Here is a 21,869-nt window from a genome sequence, read left to right on the forward strand (position 1 = left end):
AAGCAGTCTGTTAAGGCTGTGTAATTTCAGGTTTGTCAGTTTTTATAACTTCACCTTCAAGAACAGAAGAGTCTCCCGATTCCCAATTTTAAGTATGATATAAAAGGGCAGATCTGAGAGAGAGAGTGTGTGTGTGTGTATATATATATATATATATACAGACACATACACACACACAGCATCTTTGCTTTATAAAAATGCATTTAATGTAAGCTAATTGCCCACTTTAGACTCAAATAGCTATAAAAACAATTATCAGGATAGTGATTCCTAGCAATAAATCTGTCAGTCGCCTGTAGAGAGACTAAACAATACTCTTTATGCTACATTTCAGTCTTTCTTCATACAGTACTTGTAAGAAAGCAAAGCTGGCTCAAAAAAATTTGTCCAAGTCTTTCTCTGTCCAGTTAGCCTTCGCGTTCAAATGCAGAGAAACATCAACAAGAGAAGTGCAAGTTCCAAAATGTCTTCTGAACCTCACCTGCTTCCAAACTAGAACATTTTCTAAGGTAAGCAGTAATTTTCTAGAAAAATCAAACTTAAATCACCCACCCAAATCAAACTTAAAACAGACTTTATATTATCTCAAGTAGTAAAAAATAAAGTTTGGTACTCATTTACTATCATCAAAGAATTAAAGATGCAAACCACTCCCAGCTATTAAGAATGAACGGAAACTGTTTGTTTGTATGAAGTCAGTGGTAAAAAGTAATAGGGTCTTCCCTTTGCTTTTCCACTCACTTCCAAAAGATCATCTTCCAAGCACCCCAAAGGTGGGTAAGTGACAGGCAACATGCAGGAAATGATGCAGCTGAGGAAAACTGCAGCAACAAACAGATGAGTTTTCTGGGGAAGGCTCCCTCAAAGTCCATCTAGGGGAGAGAGTGGAGAACAGGCCATCATGCAGTCACAACTGGAAGACACTAGGGAAAATGCCAAAATCTAATATACAATAGACAAACTTTCTAGTTACACACCTAAAAAGCTGAGTAATTGAAATGAATATTATTGGATCAAGTCACTGGCAACATTAACTTCTAAGTAGGTATGCTTTCACCCCATTAATTTTATTTTTTATTTATTTTTAAAGATTTGTTTATTTATTCCTACAAGCACTGGGCACAGTCAGAAGCGTGGGAGGGTGAGAGAATTCACCAGAGCCAGAGCGGGGAGCAGAGCAGGCAGAAGGACCAAAGTACACTGCTGAGGGGAGCAGCGGGCGGCAGGAGAGGTCTGCGCGCCATGTGGGACCCTCCTCTGGTGACCGGGGAGCAGCCGGGGATTGAACCGGCGCTGCAGAGGCTGCGGGCAGCTTCGCAACCCGGCGCTCAACCGCTGCGCCACTGGGGAGGCCCTCACCCCATTAATTTTAAACACAGTTCTGTGTTTAAAAATGAAAAGTAGGGGTCCTCCCTGGTGGTGCAGGGGGTTAAGTGTCAGCACTATCAAGCTGTTGGCAGCCACTGCAGCATGAATTTGATCCCCAGTCACGGAGCCAACCCATGTGTCACAGAAGACCTACCTGTCTTGCCCACTGCTCCCCTCGGCAGTGTATTTCAGTATTTCCACCTGTTCTCACCACATGCACCTCTGTCCTACAACCCAGTTCTTGTAAGCATAAATAAAAATAAATCTTGAAAAACGTAAAATAACTTAGACCTTGAACAAGCACAGAAAAGTATATTTATGAAGACTGTAAGGCTCCAGTGTCTATAATGTTAATATGTAAGAATTATACTACATATATGACATTTAAAAACTTACAATAAGCAGTCATTGATGGTTCATTTTTACTGTAAAGGCTGATCAAGGAAGATCCCCTGGGTTTGGTAGATTTCTTTGAGGACCAATAATACTGTATCTTCAGACTCCCTATAGAAAGAGACTACGTTGTGAAAAGAAGAAACTAACATTTTGCTAGTAGCTTTACAAATATCATTACCTCACTGCATCTATACAACTACCTTGCACATGCATTTTTTTTACTACAGCAAAAAAAAAAGATCAGAGTGAGAGGTCAAGTAACGGGAAGGTAACTTTCTAACAAAAGTCTAGCACTGGGGCCTCCTTACTGGCACAAGGGTTAAATTCTCAGCACTATTAAGCTATCAGCAGCCACTGCAGCAAGAGTTCCCCTGGAGGATTTCTATCAGGCCAGGGAGCTAACACACATGGTGCAGCAGACCTCTCCTGTCTTGCCAGCTGCTCCCCTCAGCAGTGTGTTTCAGTGGATCCACCTATCCTACTCCCTACTCTGTCTCTGGTCAATGGTCTCACCACCCCCTCCACCTCTGGCCTGCACCCCCAGCTCTTGTATGCATTTAAAAAAAAAAAAAAAGTCTAGTATTATGTCTCATAACAGGAGTTAATGGTTAAAAAAAAAAGACAAACAACTTTCCCAAGTTTATTCTTGGGGTAATATGAAGAAAGGTCAATCCAGTTGGTCAACTTTTTAAATGTTACTCATTTTTAAAAAAAGAATACAATTATAATGGTTCAAGAAGTCTCCCTTCAACCTGTTACTTAACCACTAGTTCCCATCTTTTGATAATCACTGTTAATTTCTTCTGTCTCTTCCAAATACTGCGGTATATGTGTACAAGCAATTACTTTATGCAGTTCTTAAAGAAATTTGATTATAAAAAATATTTGTGAAGAATTACCTCTGGATGTAGTACTCAAACACTTCTCTAGAGCTGTGATTAAACATTTTTGAGTTACGGATCTATTTCAGAACCTAATGAAACCTATCAGTTTCTTCCCAGAAAATATCACATCATATATGCCCCAAATTGTAAATAGGATTTCACTGGATTCATAAACCTTTTCTATCCCCCACAAGGTTCATACAAAAATTTCAGATTAAGGAGCTCCTGTTACCAACAAGGGAGGGTTAGCTACACCAGACACTGAAAATGCTCTAATTCTGGTGTATAAATAAGTGATCAATATAAAAATCATAAATACTCCTAAATATATACAGGTATTTAGTACAATAAAGTTAGAAATGCACATTTATTAACAGTTATGACAACTGGATAGGCACAGAGAAAAAGATGAGCGATCAAGCCACATCCTTTTAATAAATTTTGAAATTAATCAAAGATTAATATGTAAAAATGAAAACATCAAATAAACCAAGAAATCCCCAGAAGAGTTAGGAAGATAAGTATAACACAAATTCTGTAAACCAAAAAAGAAAAAAATCAAATTTGACTATTAAAGAAATTTTCTACTCAGCGAAAACCAATGAAGGCAAAGACAAATGGGGAAAGCTATTTTCAACTCATAATGTAGTCTAATCAATAAAAAGACTAACATTTCAATATTTGAAACAGTAATAAAAATTTCCTTTAGATGTTAAGATGCTCAACTTTACTCATAACAGGATCTATTTCAGTAAATCTGCCTGTTCTGTTCCCCACTCTGTCTCTGGTGATTCCTCTCACCCCCCACACCTCTGGCCTACACCCCCGTTCTTGTACACATAAATAAAATCTTAAAAGAAGTCATTCTTAGCATCATTTTGGCCTCATATAGTAATTCAGTAAGTTGCACTTTGATTTTATGTCCTACTCTTACTTGTTCGCGGTGATATTAATCATATCAAATCTAACAAAATTCCTTGCAAAATATTAATGCATGCATTTCTCAAAAAACTTATCTTGTCCCTTACCTATCTTACTTTCCTAGCTTCATTTTCCTTCAGTTCAATTTCTTCAGTGATTAAATTCTATTCTATAACATATGAATTTCAGAAAGCACCCTTAATCCATTCTACAACTCACTAGGTAATTATTCTTAATTCTGATAAAAGTTGTGGGGAGGTCTACTATTCAGAATGGTGGTACAATTAGTAATACTGTATATAGAATTGACAATTGCTGTGACATCTTAAATATTCTTACCACAAAAAAAAAAAAACATTTACGTGAAGTGATGGAGGTATTAACCTGTCCTAGTATAGTAATAATTTCACAATATATACATGTATCAAATCATATTGTACACCTTAAACTCACATGTTATGTGTCAATTACATCTCAGTAAAACTGGAAAAAAAATTTAAACATTAAAAACTTAACCATGAAAACAAAAAATATGTTCTGATCTAGCTGTTGTAAATACTTTTTTTTTTTTTAAAAAAGATTTTTTTTATTATTATTTATTTATTTATACAAGCACTGGGTACAGTCAGAAGCGCGGGAGGGTGAGAGAATTCACCAGAGCCAGAGTGGGGAGCAGAGCAGGCAGAAGGACCGAAGTACACTGCTGAGGGGAGCAGTGGGCGGCAGGAGAGGTCTGCGCGCCATGTGGGACCCTCCTCCGGTGGCCGGGAGCAGCCGGGGATCGAACCGAGGCTGCAGAGGCTGCGGGCAGCTTCGCAACCCACCGCTCAACCGCTGCGCCACCGGGGAGGTCCCTGTAAATACTTTCAAGTGAATTTTTAAAAATGCTTTCAGCAATAGTAATGTATTTGTTCCAGCTTATTCATTACTCAGCCTATCCCACCAATGGACAAAGGACACACTTTTAAGATTAACTGAACTCACAGCTGCTAGCATCATCAGCTCTAGGTTCTAACCAACTACGAAAATAAAGTAGTATTTAAACCAAATTTCTTTAAACGACATAATTGTGCTATTTTGAAATCATCTAAATAAGAAAACATTTTAATCCCCAAAGTACACCAGCCTATCATTTTTCTACATCTATCAAATAACTGAAACTACTAGACCGAATAACACCAGAAGCAAAAACAAATTAACACTTACCAATAGCACAGATGGCTTTGTAGAGCAAATAAATACTCATTAAAGCTTTCAATGGGTTTCTCCTGTAGCACATAGTCAATACGTTGGCCTCCGTTCAGCATTCCCACATTAATGGGTGGGTCTTCTTCTTTAACTGCCACAGAGGCCTCTTCTGTGTTAACATCTGGATATGGAGGAGCCACAGTAAGAATCTGAAAGCTTCCTGTCCTCCAAAGTAGCCCTGTTACTACCTCTCATACTTCCAAGTTTACCACACAATAAGTTACTTTCCATTTGGAAAATGCTTGCTCATCTTCCTCAAGCCCTTTAAAGTTTCTCAGGTCACACTGATTTTGTACAATCCTGTGCTTTCAGTACATTGACAGCTAATTCATTTGCCTTCAGTTTATAAACTAAATGTAAGGTGGGATAAAACTCTTTAGGTGGCTGAAAGCTTATGCGAAAGAATGAAACATTAACTGATCAATGTTAGGAAAAGAGTATCCTAACTCGTTCCCAGCTAGGAAAATAAAACTGACTCGAGAATATTCCCCTGTAAAAGCAAAGTGCTTCAGGGCCTCCCCGGTGGCGCAGCGGTAGAGCGCTGGGTTGCGCAGCAGCTGCCCGCGGCCTCTGCGGCTCTGGTTCGATCCCTGGCTGCTCCCCGGCCACCAGAGGAGGGTCCCACATGGCACGCAGACCTCTCCTGCCGCCTGCTGCTCCCCTCAGCAGTGTGCTTCGGTCCCTCTGCCTGCTCTGCTCCCCGCTCTGACTCTGGTGAATTCTCTCACCCTCCCGCGCTTCTGACTGTACCCAGTGCATGTATAAACAAAACAAACAAACAAATAAATAAAAACATGCCTCTAAAAAAAAAAAAAAAAAAGCAAAGTGCTTCACAGAGTATGTTCTAAACATCACCCCATTTCAAGTGGTGAATGTTTTAAAGCCTTATTACCAGATGTTCAGTTTCCCAGGACATTTTCCTCACAGAAATGTTTTTCCGTAATTTATAGTTATAGATGACAGAAAAGATCAGCTGAATTGAAGGTCCACTGAGAACCAATAGTATTGGTCCTATACAATAGAAAGGGGGAAAAAGTCCCTGGGAGAAAAATTACTATACAACTTTGGTGGAGTCCCTCTTATCTGACCTGATGCAGGAAATCAATGTGTATAGTGTCACTGACCACTAGGCTTCTCTGAACTTGATTCAGATTCTACTTCAGTTTCTTCTGTAGTTTCTGAAGCTTGTAATGCAGGGTTTTGCGGTCTGGTGAAAGATTTCCAGGCCATTCGTAGTGAACCTAGCAAGTTGTTCTTAAGGTCCATACTCATTCTAGTCAATCCCTCTCTCAGTTCTGAAAAATATATTAATAAAGAACACTGAATGGTTTATATAGTTCAGAGTCCAACCAAGCATAACAAAGGAAATGTGGTCCAGTAAGTTTGCACAAACCAGAAGATCTAGAATTATCAGGTTCTATACTAAGACTTACCTAAGTGCATCCGCTTCCTGCCTTTATGATGTGGGATCAGCATTGGCTCAAATTCCACTTTTGGGACAATCATTGGCTCAATCCTATAGGCCACAGGATCAAACTGTATAGGAAATACAGTAACTACACTTAACTCTGCTGAAGAAAGTCAAATAATCTGAGGAACTATATATTGGGCAAGAATAATTAAATGGTCAAATAAAAACATACAGTTTTCTGTATCAATACTGTTGTAAGTTGTCTCATTACTACAGAATAGTACCAGAAAAAGCAACCAAACACAACAGAAAAGCATATGCTCTTTACCAATAAGCCCTAATATTCAGGTAGAACCACAAGAGCTGTCCAATGCTTACTGGATGATAAATATTGAAGAAACCTTTGCATGTTGGAAATTTGTAATTGGGATCTATTCTTTTTAGTCCTCGGACGGTAAGGAACATTCCAATGGGAGATCCAAAAGCAAAGAATATTTCTGGTTTATAGATGAGCCGGGGGTATTTTACTGACACCTTGGAAAGGGGAAATTAATAAGAAAAGTTACCTCTGTTCCTACCATACCAATGTAAGCAATAAAATGACCAAAGAAAATTAGCATTGTTACCTGCCCAATGCCAACGTCCAAATACTCATCGTCTCCAGTATCACCAGCACCACTGCTGAATTCCAATTCTTTGGGGATGTTAGACCCATTTGCTCCTAAAGCTGACTGTAGGGTTGGTCTATTAACACCCTGAAGAATAAAAAATAATTCTGTAGAGCTACTATGCAGTAAAAATATCTAAAGGATTATATCGTTTTCTACTGGTTTCAAAGGATGCTTGGAAAATTTCTGAAATGAGTGAATCTAGGAAGAATCACTGATGAAAACAAAAATTGCTTTGAATTATGAACTGACATCCCTATATAGTTTAAAATGATAAAGCTGGTCACAGTCATTTGGGCAGCAGATTAAATTTCAGGCAACTATCGAGAGAGAAACTAGCAGAGCACCATGGGAAGGAATACTGAGGGGTACTGAGGAGTTCAATAAAGTGCGATGCCTTTCTAATAAAAGCAAGTAGTATCTGGGTACAGAATATTATGCAAATAGTAGGCCAAGAACTGGACCTTCATAACTAAGCACCCTGCCAATAAAAAGTTGAAAAATAACTACTAACATGGAAAGTAAGTCACTGGCCAAAATAACTGAATGCAGAAGAATTATTACAGGGGGCCTCCCTGGTGGCCTAGGGATTAATTCTCAGTGTACCAACCTGAAGGCCTGAGTTCCACCAGCCAGGGAGCTAACACACATGCCACAGCAGACCTCTCCTGCTTTGCCAGTTCCTCCCCTCAGTAGTGTACTTCATTAGATCTGCCTGTTTGCTCCCAACTCTGTCTCTGGTGAATCCTCTAAATGCCCCCCCACACCCGCTGCACCTCTGGCCTGCACCCCAGTTCTACACAAAAATAAAATCTTTAAAAAATAAAAACTATTGGGCCTCCCCTGGTGGCATAGCAGTTGCGCACTGGGCTGCAAGGCTGCCCGCAGCCTCTGCAGCGCCGGTTCGTCCCCCGGCCGCTGGCGAGGGTCCCACAAAAAAATAAAAATAAAAAATAAAATAAAAACTATTATAATATGGATAAGCCTTGAGCATGCTAAATGGAAGCCAGTCACAAAAGGGTACATACTGTATGATTCTATTTGTATGAAATGTCCAGAATAAAAAAACCTTATGAGGAATGGGAAGTGACTGCTAATAGGTATGGGGCTTCTTTTGGGGGGGTGATGGAAGTGCTCAGGAGTTATAGTGGCAATGGTTACATAATTCTCAATATACTAAAACCCACTGAATTGTATAATTCAAAAGGGCAAATTTTATAGTATGTGAATTATATTTCAATAAGCAGTTATAAAACAAAACAATAGAAAGGTTTGAGTCCAGAGTAGATTTTTGATGCTAATAAACATTTTTAAGGATACTGATAGAGAAAATTTTTCATTTCTAAAAAAAGAGCCACAGGCCAATTTAAAATGCTGTTTAGCTCCACAGATTAAGCATCTCACAGAACATAAGAATACAAGGATACCAAAAATTGTTTACTCCTATAAGCTATATTAATACATACCATTGAATTTTTTCTGGTCCTAAAGTAGTTTAATATCTTCTTTCTTGGTCCTAAGGGAATTCCCATTTCCTGAAGATCTTTGTCTGAACATAAAACCTAAGTATAGAAAACCAATCACATCTTTCTTATTTCTAGGCAAATAAAATCAAGTGTCTTTTTTTCTGAGAGGAATAAGACCCATGCATCTGTTATTCTTTATATTACTAGGGCTCTAGTTTTATATATATATATATATATATATATATATATATATATATAAAATTAATAACTTTAAGAAGGATAGGGTATTTTATTCATTAAAAAAAGCCTAAAAAAAGAAAAAAAAAGTATCAGCACTACAGTGTCAATGTTAATGGGATATTGATAATATTACTGGGGGAAAAACTATAGTAGTGGATATCTAATTTCACAACAAAAAACTCTTTGATTTCCATACTCATGTCACAATCTTGAGAAATATTTTATCCCTACTCATGGATGCAAGCAATAAGAACATATAGCAAACACAGTACTAAACAGACTAATAAGAACTCAGTTTAGTATTAGGCATCTGATTAGGGAAACATCCCTTAACCCTCCCAGACTAGCTAGGTTAGTGTTACATTCCTGTACTACTTGTACTCTTACTTAGAACTTACCACAATTATAATTATGTGTTTGATTATTTATGTGTCTTTTTCACTAACATATAAACACCATGAAGTTAGGGACCATATTTGTCTAATTCACCAGTCTATCTTCAGGGTGCATCAACTATGTTATCTATCTGTGAAATGAAAGAATCACAAACCTGAAAAATAGCACAACAAAAGTAGCAAAACCAGGCCTCCCTGGTGGCACAAAGGGTTAGGACACAACCAATGAAGCTGTCTGCTGTCTGCAGCCTCCACAGCACAAGTTCAATCCCCAGCCAGACAGGGAGCTACCCACATGGCGCAGCAGAGCTCTCCTGGCTCACCCGCTGCTCCCCTCAACAATATACTTCGGTCAATCTGCCTGTTCTGTTCCCCACTCGGTCTCTGGTGAATCCTCTCACACACCCCCCACGCTTCTGGCCTATACCCTAGCTCTTGTATGCATAAATAAATCAATCTTTAAAAAGAAAAAGTGGCAAAAACAAATATCAACAGCTGTGCTTTTAAAAATAAAAGCTGGATTAGTTGGCAGTAATTTACTCTTGCTCATGTTTTCTCAGCTGTGGTGTTGCACAGTATTTGTTCTATCATTGTACATATATAAATATGGCTCCTCTGAACTTTGCATTCCCACAACGCAAAGGTCACTTGGTATAATTAAAAAAAGACACATAAATAATGCTAAACAACATTACTAATGATAACAAAGTATGGCTAAAATGCTTCCAAAGTGCAGGTGTTTAGTAAGCAGTATGATGAAGATAATAAAGATACTGAAAATGAAGTAGTTTTAAAAGATTACTTTTACCAGTGCTTCCTTATCTACTTTCTCCTTCTCAAAGATACTAAAGAATTCAGAGAGTTGAAGTTTCTTCAGATCTTCTTCTAGTGTAGATACGTCTCCTTGATCCATAACAATATTTGTTGAATCCTTAAAAATCAAATTGTAAAGATCATAGCCCCTCATTTTGCTTAAATGTTCCCTTATTAATACTATTTTGCAATAAATTACTATATGATTTCCACAGATATATCTTAATTTTAAATTATAATTTACACAAAATGAAGGTGGTTGATCTCAAGTTTTTGCAACTTCAGTTGAAAGTTAATGTTTTTAAATAAATGAATGGATGATTCAGAGTATGAAAATTTTTCATCATCATTAACAAAACATTTACTGACTGTATTAAGCAAACTGTTTAAGAGAAAAGAACCTAAGACAAAACCCTGTGCTGGAAGAAATCACAATGCAACACAAGAAATAGGACACTTACAAAAAAACAGAAAAAAATACAAGATAGTATATACTAAATACTAAATCAGTACTATAGACAAATGTTCACAGGACTTTGCTTTACTGAAACATGCTAAAATACCAAGTCCTCTCATTCCTTTCAAACAGAATTTCTAAAAATTTTATCAATTTGCATCTGATTTATTCTTCATCTTCTCATATGCAAACTCCATTTCAACTTCATGGTTCTATAATTCTAATAGAATTCTAGTAATGTGTATAGACAAAGTGCAAGTCTGTAATAGAAAATAACATACCTACAGTTATTTTAGAATGTGGCAAATATTTGTAGAAGCACATTACTATCTTGCTTCTATCATTCAAGAATAACAAATAATTACAATGAAATGTAATGAAAGGAAAATAAATGCAATTAATGTTATAAGTAAACTAAGCTGAAAACAAAATGTACATCTGAAATCCAAAAATCCTTACTAATAAATACTACAAGAAAACCTATCTGAACATCTAAATTACCTTTTCATTGTCAATATCCCACAAAGAATCTTTCTGATTTGTTAGGATATCAAACAATATAAGCGAACCTATAAGTAAAATAGAAGAAAGGGACAATTTCTAAGCATTAGCGCTAAATAGCTACTTATATACAAATAATGTCAATTACCCATGGAGCAACTTCTATGAGGCAGAGAGTCCTTTCCAATCTACCACCACCCTTCCAACCCTTCACAAATTCTTTATCAGAAATCAGTTCTAGACTTCTAAAACTAATACTGAGAGAAGGCACTGTGCTTTAATAAATGTCCTTAAAATGTGTCCTCCCAGGTCACAGAGAATTCATTTGTTACCTAAACTATGACCAGCAATGGATACACCCCCTTTGAAATCAGGGTTCCTCTGCAGAAAAAGTGTATATATTCTGTTCATTTCAGAAGCAACTGTGTCCACAATAGTCTGACAGTAGGTGGGGCTATTGTAGAAGAAGACATCCAGAATTGTGTCATTGGTGAAGTGCCTTAGGCGGTTAATGCTGGGCAGGGTTATTCGCTGCAGATCTCTGAAAAAAGGAAAGCTATTTTAAGCAGAAACTCTAAATACATTTCATAATTCCAATAAGTAATTTTCCACCTTAGCCTTCAAGCTTAGATTTAGACATTTATAAATACAAGAAAGAATTATCAAGTTACAGGAAATTGAGGACAGAGAGATATGTTTAATAATGCCGAAGGGATATTAATCAGCAAAATTCAGAGTGCAGGAAACTCTACAAGGCAAACAACCCAATTTTCTCAATATATAAATTGCCAAAAAAACAAAATTAGAAAGGTAATCAAGAGATTAAGAGACCTTGTAATACATAGCCCTTATTTGGATCTGTTTAAAATTCCAGTGTATGTTTAAAATCCCAGTGTGTATGTTTATATATACATATATATCATGACATTTATCAAACAATTGGGAATTTGAATACTGACTATACTATATAGTTGCTGACATTAATTTTTTTAGGTGTGATAATGGTGTATGTTTATGTAATTTTAAGTCCCTTAAGATATACAAACTGAAACATTTACAGATGATATGATGTCTAAGACTTGATTCAAAAATAATATGGTAGAAAGATGGGTAGTAGACATATGTTTGAAGATATGGCTGGGGCAGAACTGGCTATGTGCTGATGTCAGCTGGGTAATCACAGTAAGTACTAAGATTCATTATATATATATTTTTGTGTAAAATTCTATATAATGAAATATTTTTTAAAAAAGACAAGATACAAAGGGGATTTTCTTAGGATTCTCAACATAAGGTTTTTGATAACAAGTCAAATGATAAACCAATCAACTCCCTCTTAATTCAGAATGTCTAAAAGCTGAAAAGGTGTCAAAGACAAACAGACTCATATCTCACACAGGAAAATTCTGCTGATGTAGTCTAAAGTAACATTCAGTTAAAGCTTTTTCAAAATTCCCATAACTTTTACCTCAAAGATTCAACATCTTTTGGAGTATTTGACACATGGAATATGCTCAAATCATAGGGTATTAAGAATGGAGAGATGGGGCCTCCCTGGTGGCGCAGCGGTTGAGGGCTGGGCTGCGAAGCTGCCCTGCAGCCTCTGCAGCACTGGTTCAATGCCCAGCTGACGGTGAGGGTCCCACATGGCGCGCAGACCTCTCCTGCCACGCCCACTGCTCCCTTCAGCAGTGTGTACTTTGTCAGTCTGCCTGCTCTGCTCCCTGCTCTGGCTCTGGTGAATTCTCTCACCCTCCTGCGCTTCTGACTATACCCAGTGCTTACATAAAATAAATAAATAAATCTTTAAAAAAAAAAAAAAAAAAAAAGAATGGAGAGATGCAGAATCAGGAAAGGCATTTCTAAGACCAGCCTGGAAATAATGCTATTTCCTCTCTTCCAGAGAAGCATCTTCTAGTTTTATCCTACAACTATGTTACGAACATCCTTTCTGAAGAGCCAATAGCTGAAAATCCTTAATACAAGGCAAACTTCTCTAGAGGACATTACATAAAATTTACAAACAAAACTACTGGATTTTATAACTTAAAAGTAATCATTTAGAAGTCACTGTACCATTAACCTCAAGTTACTCATGCTAACAATTTAATGTTTCAGAATTTCTTTTTTTTTTTTTTAAGTCAAGCACTTTTTTTAAAAAAAAAAAATTTTTTTTAAAGATTTATTTATACAAGCATTGGGTACAGTCAGAAGCCCAGGAGGGTGAGTGAATTCACCAGAGCCAGAGCAGGGAACAGAACAGGCAGACTAATGAAATACACTGCTGAGGGGAGCAGCAGGTGAGGCAGAAGAGGTCTGTTGCACCATGTGAGACCCTCCCTGCGGCAGGGGATCGAATGGCGCAGCAGAGGCTGCCGGCAGCTTCGCAGCCCAGCACTCAACCACTGCGCCACCAGGGAAGACCCTCTGAATTTCTTTTTATCCCCAAACTTGGACAAATAATATCTAAATATGAACTAAATACAAAAGGAACTAAATACTTTGTACATCTTAAGGTCCAATTTGGCTTTTGACAACTGAGGATATAAATGTTTACACATTCTAGGAAAAAAAAAATCAATGTTTACCCTTTATGTTTTTAATGTTTATCTATAGTGTTAAAGACAAAGTGAAGATGTTACTTTAAATACTAATGTGCGAGTAAAATATATAAGAACATACAGCTCTTTATTCCTAATCCTGGCTAATTAAGTCAAGGGAGAGGTCAGCATTTAATAATGTATATCTATGAGATAAAGAAGTAAAAAAGCCTAATGTTAAAAAAAATTTTAAATCTACAATCCACTATAACAGAAATGTCCCTAAGCATTTCAAAGATCAGCAAACATTACAATCACAATTAACAACTCAAAGATATAAGACATTACTCACACATCTACACCAGTAGAATGTAAAGGACTATGCCAGTTGACTGGAAGAAATTCTACCCTTCCAATCTGCTGATTTTCTTGAGCTTTCTTAAAATGTGTCTGCAGCAGGTTCAAGGAAACACTGCGAAAATCATTAACTGAAAAAGAAAATTAACTTATGCATCAACCATGAAGTCACAATCAGAATGCAACAGATCACGTATTTATACTCTAGATTTTCTTTGAAACCATATAGACTTGAATCAAAAATAGCTAAGTGGTATTAAGGAAAAATTATCAGTGCATATAGGAAAAGACATTCCTTTAACATAGAACTTGCTTTCACCATTGAAAAGATTTCATCAAAAGAAAACTTCAAAAATTCTGTTAGAATTTTTCATTTCAATTTGAAAAAAAAACCTCGTAATTATGTTATTAGACATTGCAATCAGACTTTTACCCTACCTTTCTGCTTCTTATAACCACTAACCAACATTTCAGATTTAAAAAAAAATACACTGCTGATTGAAGTTTATATTACATCAGTCTCAACCCTCTAGAGGGCTTATACCTTTTAGTAGGGTAAGACTCCCAATTTGGGACAATCAGACTTTGGCTACTATCACGTTTCAAAAGATGCTATCTTTCAAAATCAAGTTATATTAATGATTTAATATGCCAATTAAAATATCAAAACATTTATCACAGCATACATTACAAAAGTGATGAAAAGTTTTGTTATTCATTTAAATTATATCATCTTTAAAGGTCCATTTAGATTTGGAATGGTCAGAAACAGGGCCATCATATCATAAAACAATTTTATAAGAATGAAAGGCTCTCAGTGAAGCAAGTCAGAAGGAAAAAGAAAAATATCAGATGGTTTTACTTATAGCAGGAATATAGGGGGACCCAATACGACATCAGTGTAAAAAAACAGTAACAATACAAAACACAACAAAGCAAAAACAGACAATTATAAATCAGAGACATACTGCAAGGGAGGAGGAGGGAGAGGGATCGGAGGGAGGGAGGGAGAAGCACAGGGGACTGAGGTGATAGTGCACGGGTGCACTGGTGAAGGAAATTCTATGGGGACTACACCTTAGGGGGTGGAGGGAAGCAAATATTGCTTAAAAATGAACAATGATGTAAAAAATAAAAAAAATTTTAAAAATTAAAGAATGAAAGGCTTATCCACTGAAGAATTATTAGTTTAGAGTTTTACACTACTAACCTAAGGAATTTACTTTAGGTCTAAGCTCAGAAGCTTTAGTACCCCACCACCTGTCTTTAGTTCTCCCAATCTTATGCAGTTAAGACAACAAAGACAATGCTTTATCTCAGCTCACAGAAGCACTAATAGTCCCTGTAAATGATTTAATCACAGGTACTTTGCAAACCTACCACACTGTACAATGCTTCGAAAACGGAGATCACAAGCTGGTCCAATCCCATGCACTACAAAAACCAAGTGATCTATTTGTAAAGGTTCCCCTATAAATGAAATTAAAAAGAAATCTTATTCTATGTTACTAGTCATGTATTCTAAAATCAAACATTTACAATGAACAGGTTATAGGATGATCAAGTGAAAATATGAGCTTTAACTAAAGGACACAAAATTGTTCTCTACTTAACTACTTAGTAAAAATATAGTGATCTTACTATTTGCAATTTATGTTGAAATTTTTAATTTTTATGTTGAATATTTAACTGCAATCTTACAGAAAATATGAAGGAATAAACGCTGATGTACTTTTTATACAGATTGAGTACTTTAACATTTACCATATTTGCTTTACTGTTTATTTCTCTATCTGTATGTATATACACACATTTATTTTTCTGAACCACTTGGGAACAGACTGTATGCATCATCAGATTGCCCATATATATATTTTTTTAACCTTTTAATATTTTAATGTGTATTTCCTAAGACTATTCTCTACATAATCATAATGTGTTATCAAATTCAGACAACTTTACATTGATAAAATATTTTTATCTAATATTCATTTTTATCAATTATACCAATAATGTCTGGTATGTAGTAGAAACACATTATATTAAACTCATTTTTTTTATTTGTATTAAGTCTAAGATAAATTCCAAGAAACAAGCCATCGCCTTTATAAAATAAAAGGAATCTTATAATCAAGTGTATAATAAAATCAACGATAAATAACCCAAGCTAGACAGCAACCAGTAACTATCAAGATCCTACTGAAAAATTAGTTTTCTTTAGTTGAAAATCTTCAAGGAGTTACCAGAAATAAATTTCTAATCAAGCAGAGAGAATCACATGTCTTAAAATTAGGACTAAATCAATTCATCTGTACTTAGTGACTTCCTGATTACTACCATATGTAATTAGCAACTCTAAAAGGCATTAAGATTCTTAGTAGATGATGTGATCCTAATCTTAATTTAGAAAAATCTATGTAGCTGAAGATTTTTAAACCTTGATAGAATCCAAATCCACCAAAAAAAGGTAACCATTTAAGTCGTAAGTAAATAACTATATAAGAAGATAAGAAAAAAAGATTAACATTACCACAGTGAATGTCAACAGAGATGTTTTCAACCCCTCTCTTCACTGTTCTTGGTCGACCCTGTTCAGTGGGTGTTGAACCCCAATCATCAGCGCCTGCCACTGGCTGGTAATGTACCATAAGCTTAAATACAAAAGAGGACAACAAAAAAGATATTCCATATTAAAGTCATCTCTATTTATACATTTTTTTAAAAAGATTTATTTATTCAAGCATACAAGAACCGGGGTACAGGCCAGATGTGCAGGAGGGTGAGAGTATTCACCAGAGACAGAGCAGGGAACAGAACAAGTAGACTGACTGAAATACACTGCTGAGGGGAGCATTGGGCGAGACTGGAGAGGTCTGCCATGCCATGTGGGATTCTCGCCGGCTGGCTGGGATTGAACCAGCGCTGCAGAGGCTGTGGACAGCTACACAGCGCTGTGCTCAACTGCCTGCACCACCTAGGGGAGGCCCTCTATTTATACATTCTGAAGAGTGGGAACATATCTTTGAAAACATAATATATAGTTAAATCTCAACCTGAGTTTTGATATGCATCTCCTAAGCTTGAAATAAAACCCCTGGAAATATGTTATACTACTGATAATATAGTACACTTTAAATCTTGCAATTTTGTCAATTATACCTCGGCAAAAGTAAAGTAAATCGGGTTAACAACTTTCAATGATCCCCTACACATGGATGATATTCCCACATAATGTGTGACTTTCTTAATCTATAGTGGCATAATTTTCTTTAAAAAAAAAAAAGCCAACAAAACTTTAGTATAAGCTGAACAAGGTAAATAGTAGTGGCTACAAGTTTTAAGTTGCATAGTTGTGAAGGTAACACAAAAATTTCCAAAGGTTATCCTAAGTAGAATCCTTAGGAAAAAGAAATCATTTATCATTAGCAATGCAATTAACCTTTAACCCCACATAGAGATAGGCTTTAATTTCCTCTACCTTTGGATTGTGTAATATAATAATTTCTCTGTTGGGAGACTCCAGTTTCTTTTTCCATTCATCCAGAGTTACAGCAAGCATGTAAGTTTCCTTAAAAGTAAACATATTTCATTACATTTATTTAATACATCTTAAAACTGAACTTACAAGAATACTGCTAAATAATTACAGTAAGATATCCTACTCTAGTTTATCAAATTTATTTTTAAATTACTTTAAAATTACAAAAAAAAGTATAGCACAAGAACAAAAATCACTACTTCTATCATTTAAAGAAAATGCCATTCATATTTTGATTTTTTTTCAATAAGAATAATGCATGTATATTTTCCATAAAATTAGATATATTATCAGACAATTCTTTCTCTGGATTTATGAATTTACTTTTAAGTTATTTTAAAATAACAGTAATAAGGATAAGAAAAAAAATCACTCCTAATTCCATCATGTAAAGTAGTAACAATCATATTTTTGAAATATTCCTTTCGGCAGTGATTAATGTCTTACTTCAGCTTGAAGAAATTTCAGATTGTTTTCAGAGCAAAAACTAAAAAGCGAATAGCCAATCCTTTGGTTATAGTTTAAGTATTAACACTAGTGGGGGAGGATATGTTAATATAAGGTCATAAGTTCCCATATTTTAAAATTTGAAAGTAAAACTATTTTATTCTGAAACTAACTTGAAAAAGAAATGCTATAAACTGATGCAGACAGACTTAAACTCTATCTAGAAATTTCACAAAGTCACAAGAAGAAGAAAAGATTATTAAATAACAGAAAGGAAAAAATGATGAGTAGAAAGCAGTCAGAGGAATACCTCTAATACTTGGCTGAAGTTCTCTGAATAGGGAACATATTTATTATCTTTGTCTCCTTTGTAAAACCAGGTACATCGTCTCACTTCTGAAGCTAGCTCATCCCAATATACAGCATACCGCATCCTCTCCCCCAAATGAACATCATATCTGCCTCCATCAGTGGGGACAATTTTCCCATTACAATCTTTCCCTATCAAGGATTAGAAAAGGGAAAAAGTGCATTTATCAAAATACACCTCCCAAAATACAATTCTGAATTATATTATAAATAATGTTATGAAACACATGAAGTTTCTACTTGAATAAACATTTAGCAAGATGAAATTTAATAAATATATCTTTTAACACTGACAACTTTATGAACTATCAAAATCATTCATGGTTTTAACAAAACAAAAATACCCAAACATTATTTTGTTCTTTTTCTGAGGAGTGAAACAGTATACCTTAAAAACAAAAACAAAAAGTATGTAAGAAAAGTCAGTAAGTAAATTAATGATGATTATCATGATGAAACAGTAACTAGCATCATTCTTATTTCATAAAAGAAAAAAATGAGTGACAAGTTAAAAAATGCATTCATTTGCAATGTGACACCAACCCACACACACACACACATTCTCATTCTCTCATTTTCTTTCTTTCTCTCTCTCCAATGAAACAAGCTAGAACATAATACCAAATAACTACACAGAAATTACAATGGGTACTTTTTTCAAAATACAGACCAAATTCTTGAGTATTAAATATTTGTTGGGTAGTAATGCAGAGTTTTTCTATATAAAAACCCTAGGTGATAACTAAGGGGAAAAAACCTAGCAATTTTTTAATAGCACTCACTATAAAAACAATGACAGTTTGAGAGAGATAACAGTAAGCCTTTATCTAGTACAAGTAATCATTTTCACCCTACCAGAGCCATATGCCTCTTCCAGCTGCTGTGAATCTTCAGAGTTGAAAGGAATCCATGTCTCCTTAGAATCAATTATCTTACAATAAAACCAATGAGGAGAAACTGGTTCGTACAAACTGCCAGCATCCATGTCTACTAGCTCAAAGGAACTACATGAATTTGGTGATGGGGATGGATCGGACTGGGACAACTGCTCCTGGTGTGATTCCACTGATGACATTTCGCTCTCTAAAAGATAAAAGAAAACTTTAAGAAAAAATTATTTTCCTTCAATTAAGAATGTAACTGCACTTCTGCCCTCAACCTAGACCATTCTGCCTTTAAGTCCTAAATCACACCCCAGTCATTAAAGGTCTATTTATAACTTAAAAAAAAAAAAAAAGAAATGTAACTGCTGACACAAACACATCCAAAACTGGTCATTTTAAGGAGTCATTTCTGCAAAAACAAACAAAAAAGTCTGTGGGGGCTACATACTTTAAAAATAACATAGATTAACAGCTGGACGTGGAGGGAAGCTCTTTAAACAAAATACTTCTTATAGTGAGGCCAATCTCCCAATTCTCTCAGAAAACTGTATGGTTTTCACCAGTTTGTTTAAAAAAAAAAAAAAAACCCAGAATCACAAGATTCACATGGTCAAAAACTTGATTATAACAAAATATCCCAATCTAAGTCTACCTTCAATGTAAAAAATTTACTTCAGCCAAGTCAGTTTGCCATGTTTAATAACACCTGGGTTTAGGCTCCAGGCCTGTATCATTCCACATGAACATGACGATTGGCATCTTAAAACACTGAAAAGAGAACTCGCGACTTAAGCTTAGGAAGGGACCACAGTACCGATTCCGAGAACGCGAGCCCTCGCTCGGGGCCACCGCGCGCACGCGCGCCGCGACGCTCCAGCTCAGGTGCGAGGTAACAGGTGACCTCAAATGCCTCTTTCCCCAGGGGCGACTAGACCTCTGCGTTTCTACCCCCTTTACACTCAGACCCCCCGGCAGCGACCCACACCGCTGCCACTGACAACGCTCACGCTCCTCTGAGGAGAGTGAGCAGCAGCCCCGGTACCCCCGCCCCTACAGCCGAGTGGAAACACCTGGCCTCCGCAGCGCGCGCTCGGGCTCTCGGCCGCGTTCCACTTTTTCTAGCACGAATCTACCTGGGTCAGCCTGGCGCGTCCCTTCACCCCACGACCCCCTGGGCCTCCTGCAGTCCAGATAAGAGACCAGAAACTACGGTCCTGTCTCCTCCTACCTCAGCCCTCACAGAAGAGCGGCGCTCCCCGGGGCAACAAGGTGACTCGCCGGCGTCTCGAGGCGCAGGGACCTCAATTCCTTTGGGGGCTCAACACAAGGGGCCCGGGCTCCTTCCCCAGGACCGCGCTCGCCCTCATCCCCCCGGTGCCAGCCCGGCCAACAGCTCCCACCCTCCCCTTCCCTGCCTCGACACCGCGTCCTCCCCGCCGGCATCGCCGCGCCGCGGTGCCCCCCCCCGCCCCGCCCCGCCCCGCCCCGCCCCGCGTCCGAGCTCACCTGGCAGGCCCGCCGCCTCTCACGCTCCCCGGCCCTCGCCGAGGGGAGCACGACATGACCCAGCGGCGGCCTTTTCCTCCAGCCCGGGCGGGGCGGGGCGGGGCGGGGCGGGGCGGCGCCTGTGGCTCCGCGGGGCCCGGGCCCGACGCCGGGCTCCAGCGCGCTCCCAGCGGGCGAGTAGCGGGCCGGGCGGCGCAGGGCGAAGGGGAGGCGACTGGGCGCCGGGCGTGAAGCGACGGGTGCAGCGAGGAGGGCCCCGGGGGAAACCGGCGGAAGTGTCGCGAGAGGTGGAGGGAGTCGCGCGAGATGTGGCTCCTCCTCGCGGGCAGGGGCCGCGGCGCCGGGTGCGGGTGGTGCGTGCGGCGAGTGCGCCGCGCTGAGCCGGTCGCGCCGTCTCTCTGGTCATAGGTCTTTAAAAAGGCGAAGCTGGGGCATAAGACGGTGCGGGTGTAAGAGCGCATGCTGAAATTCAGTGAAAGGAAGGCTTTTCACTGACGTCCAGCCTCCCCTCCTAGGGGGGACACGAGCTCTCCGACCCGAGTGGCGCTCCGGCTTAGCCCGACCCAGTGCCCGGGCTGGCGCGGGAACCCGGGAGACGCGGGGAGGCCACGCCCCGAGGAGCGGAACGGCCGGGCGTTTGCGGCCGTTAGGTCGGCCCGGCCTCCGGGGTGCTGAGGAGAGTATTTGCATTTGCAAGGAAAAAAGTTTCTCTGGTCCCGCCCTGTTAGTTTGGAGTTAGAGGCTGCCGAAAATGTATTGACCGAATTTTAGGAGACCCAAATTGGTTAGAAACGAGGTTTTTGGTTTGGGTTGTTTTTTGTTTTGTTTTGTTTTGGTTTTTGGGCGGCGGGACGGGAGGGGGCAGTTACAGTAAGATAATGGAGGTTAACATTTAAACGAATTTCCTAGTTATGAAGCTGATTAGTATCCTTAACCTGCTCTCCTGAGTATTTCGTCTTCTGGAAGATGTCAATTCCTTTGGGTACTCAATAAAATACTTCCTATTTTATAACTAGATTATAGGGCAAGGATTCAGGGAATTGTATTTCAATTTTAGTTATTTATTCGGAAGCCAAAAAAAAAGGGGGCGGGGGAAAGGGATTTGTCTTAACACATTCTCTTACAGGCTAAAGCCAAACACAAATATTCACAAATTTACTTATACCGTATCAAATTTGTAATACCCAAATTGCTTCTGTTCTCTAGAGATGAAGGCCAGGAGTGTGTCTCGTTATCTAAGACCCTGTCAGAGAATTACCTAATAGACTAATTAATGGTAGCAGCTAACTAACATTCACTGAGCTCTTACTATGTGCTAGGTAGTTGATTCTCTATAATGACCCTCAAATTCCCTATCGTCACCTCTGCTCTGTGTCTCCAGATCCTTTCTATAAGTCTTTTTCTATAGCAGTCTGCACCTAAGGATTTTCATTTCTATAGCCAGTTGAATAACTATGTTA

The 21,869-nt window shown here is 38.1% G+C and overlaps 1 protein-coding gene across 2 annotated transcripts; it reads right to left on the reverse strand.

Moving 5' to 3' along the window:
• Positions 1-1,790: 1,790 nt before the first annotated feature.
• On the reverse strand, positions 1,791-19,538 carry DDHD2 (DDHD domain containing 2; the record flags this gene model as incomplete). Of its 2 annotated transcripts, XM_084232840.1 has the most annotated exons (16): positions 18,875-19,538; positions 17,961-18,151; positions 17,144-17,233; positions 16,196-16,316; positions 15,046-15,135; positions 13,661-13,796; positions 11,101-11,309; positions 10,769-10,836; positions 9,806-9,928; positions 8,363-8,458; positions 6,855-6,983; positions 6,607-6,762; positions 6,251-6,353; positions 5,942-6,112; positions 4,776-4,938; positions 1,791-1,872 (listed from the first exon to the last, which is right to left on the reverse strand). In XM_084232840.1, the coding sequence occupies exons 1-16, from the start codon at positions 19,092-19,094 to the stop codon at positions 1,791-1,793; spliced, it is 2,148 nt and encodes a 715-aa protein (XP_084088966.1). In that variant the 5' UTR covers positions 19,095-19,538. The 2 variants fall into 2 exon arrangements, with proteins under 2 accessions (XP_084088966.1, XP_084088967.1); XM_084232841.1 differs by lacking the exons at positions 6,607-6,762; positions 6,855-6,983 and having other exon boundaries at positions 8,366-8,458.
• Positions 19,539-21,869: the final 2,331 nt, after the last annotated feature.

This window comes from Talpa europaea, assembly GCF_964194135.1.
Source record: "Talpa europaea genome assembly, chromosome: 4".
Lineage (NCBI taxonomy): Eukaryota > Metazoa > Chordata > Mammalia > Eulipotyphla > Talpidae > Talpa > Talpa europaea.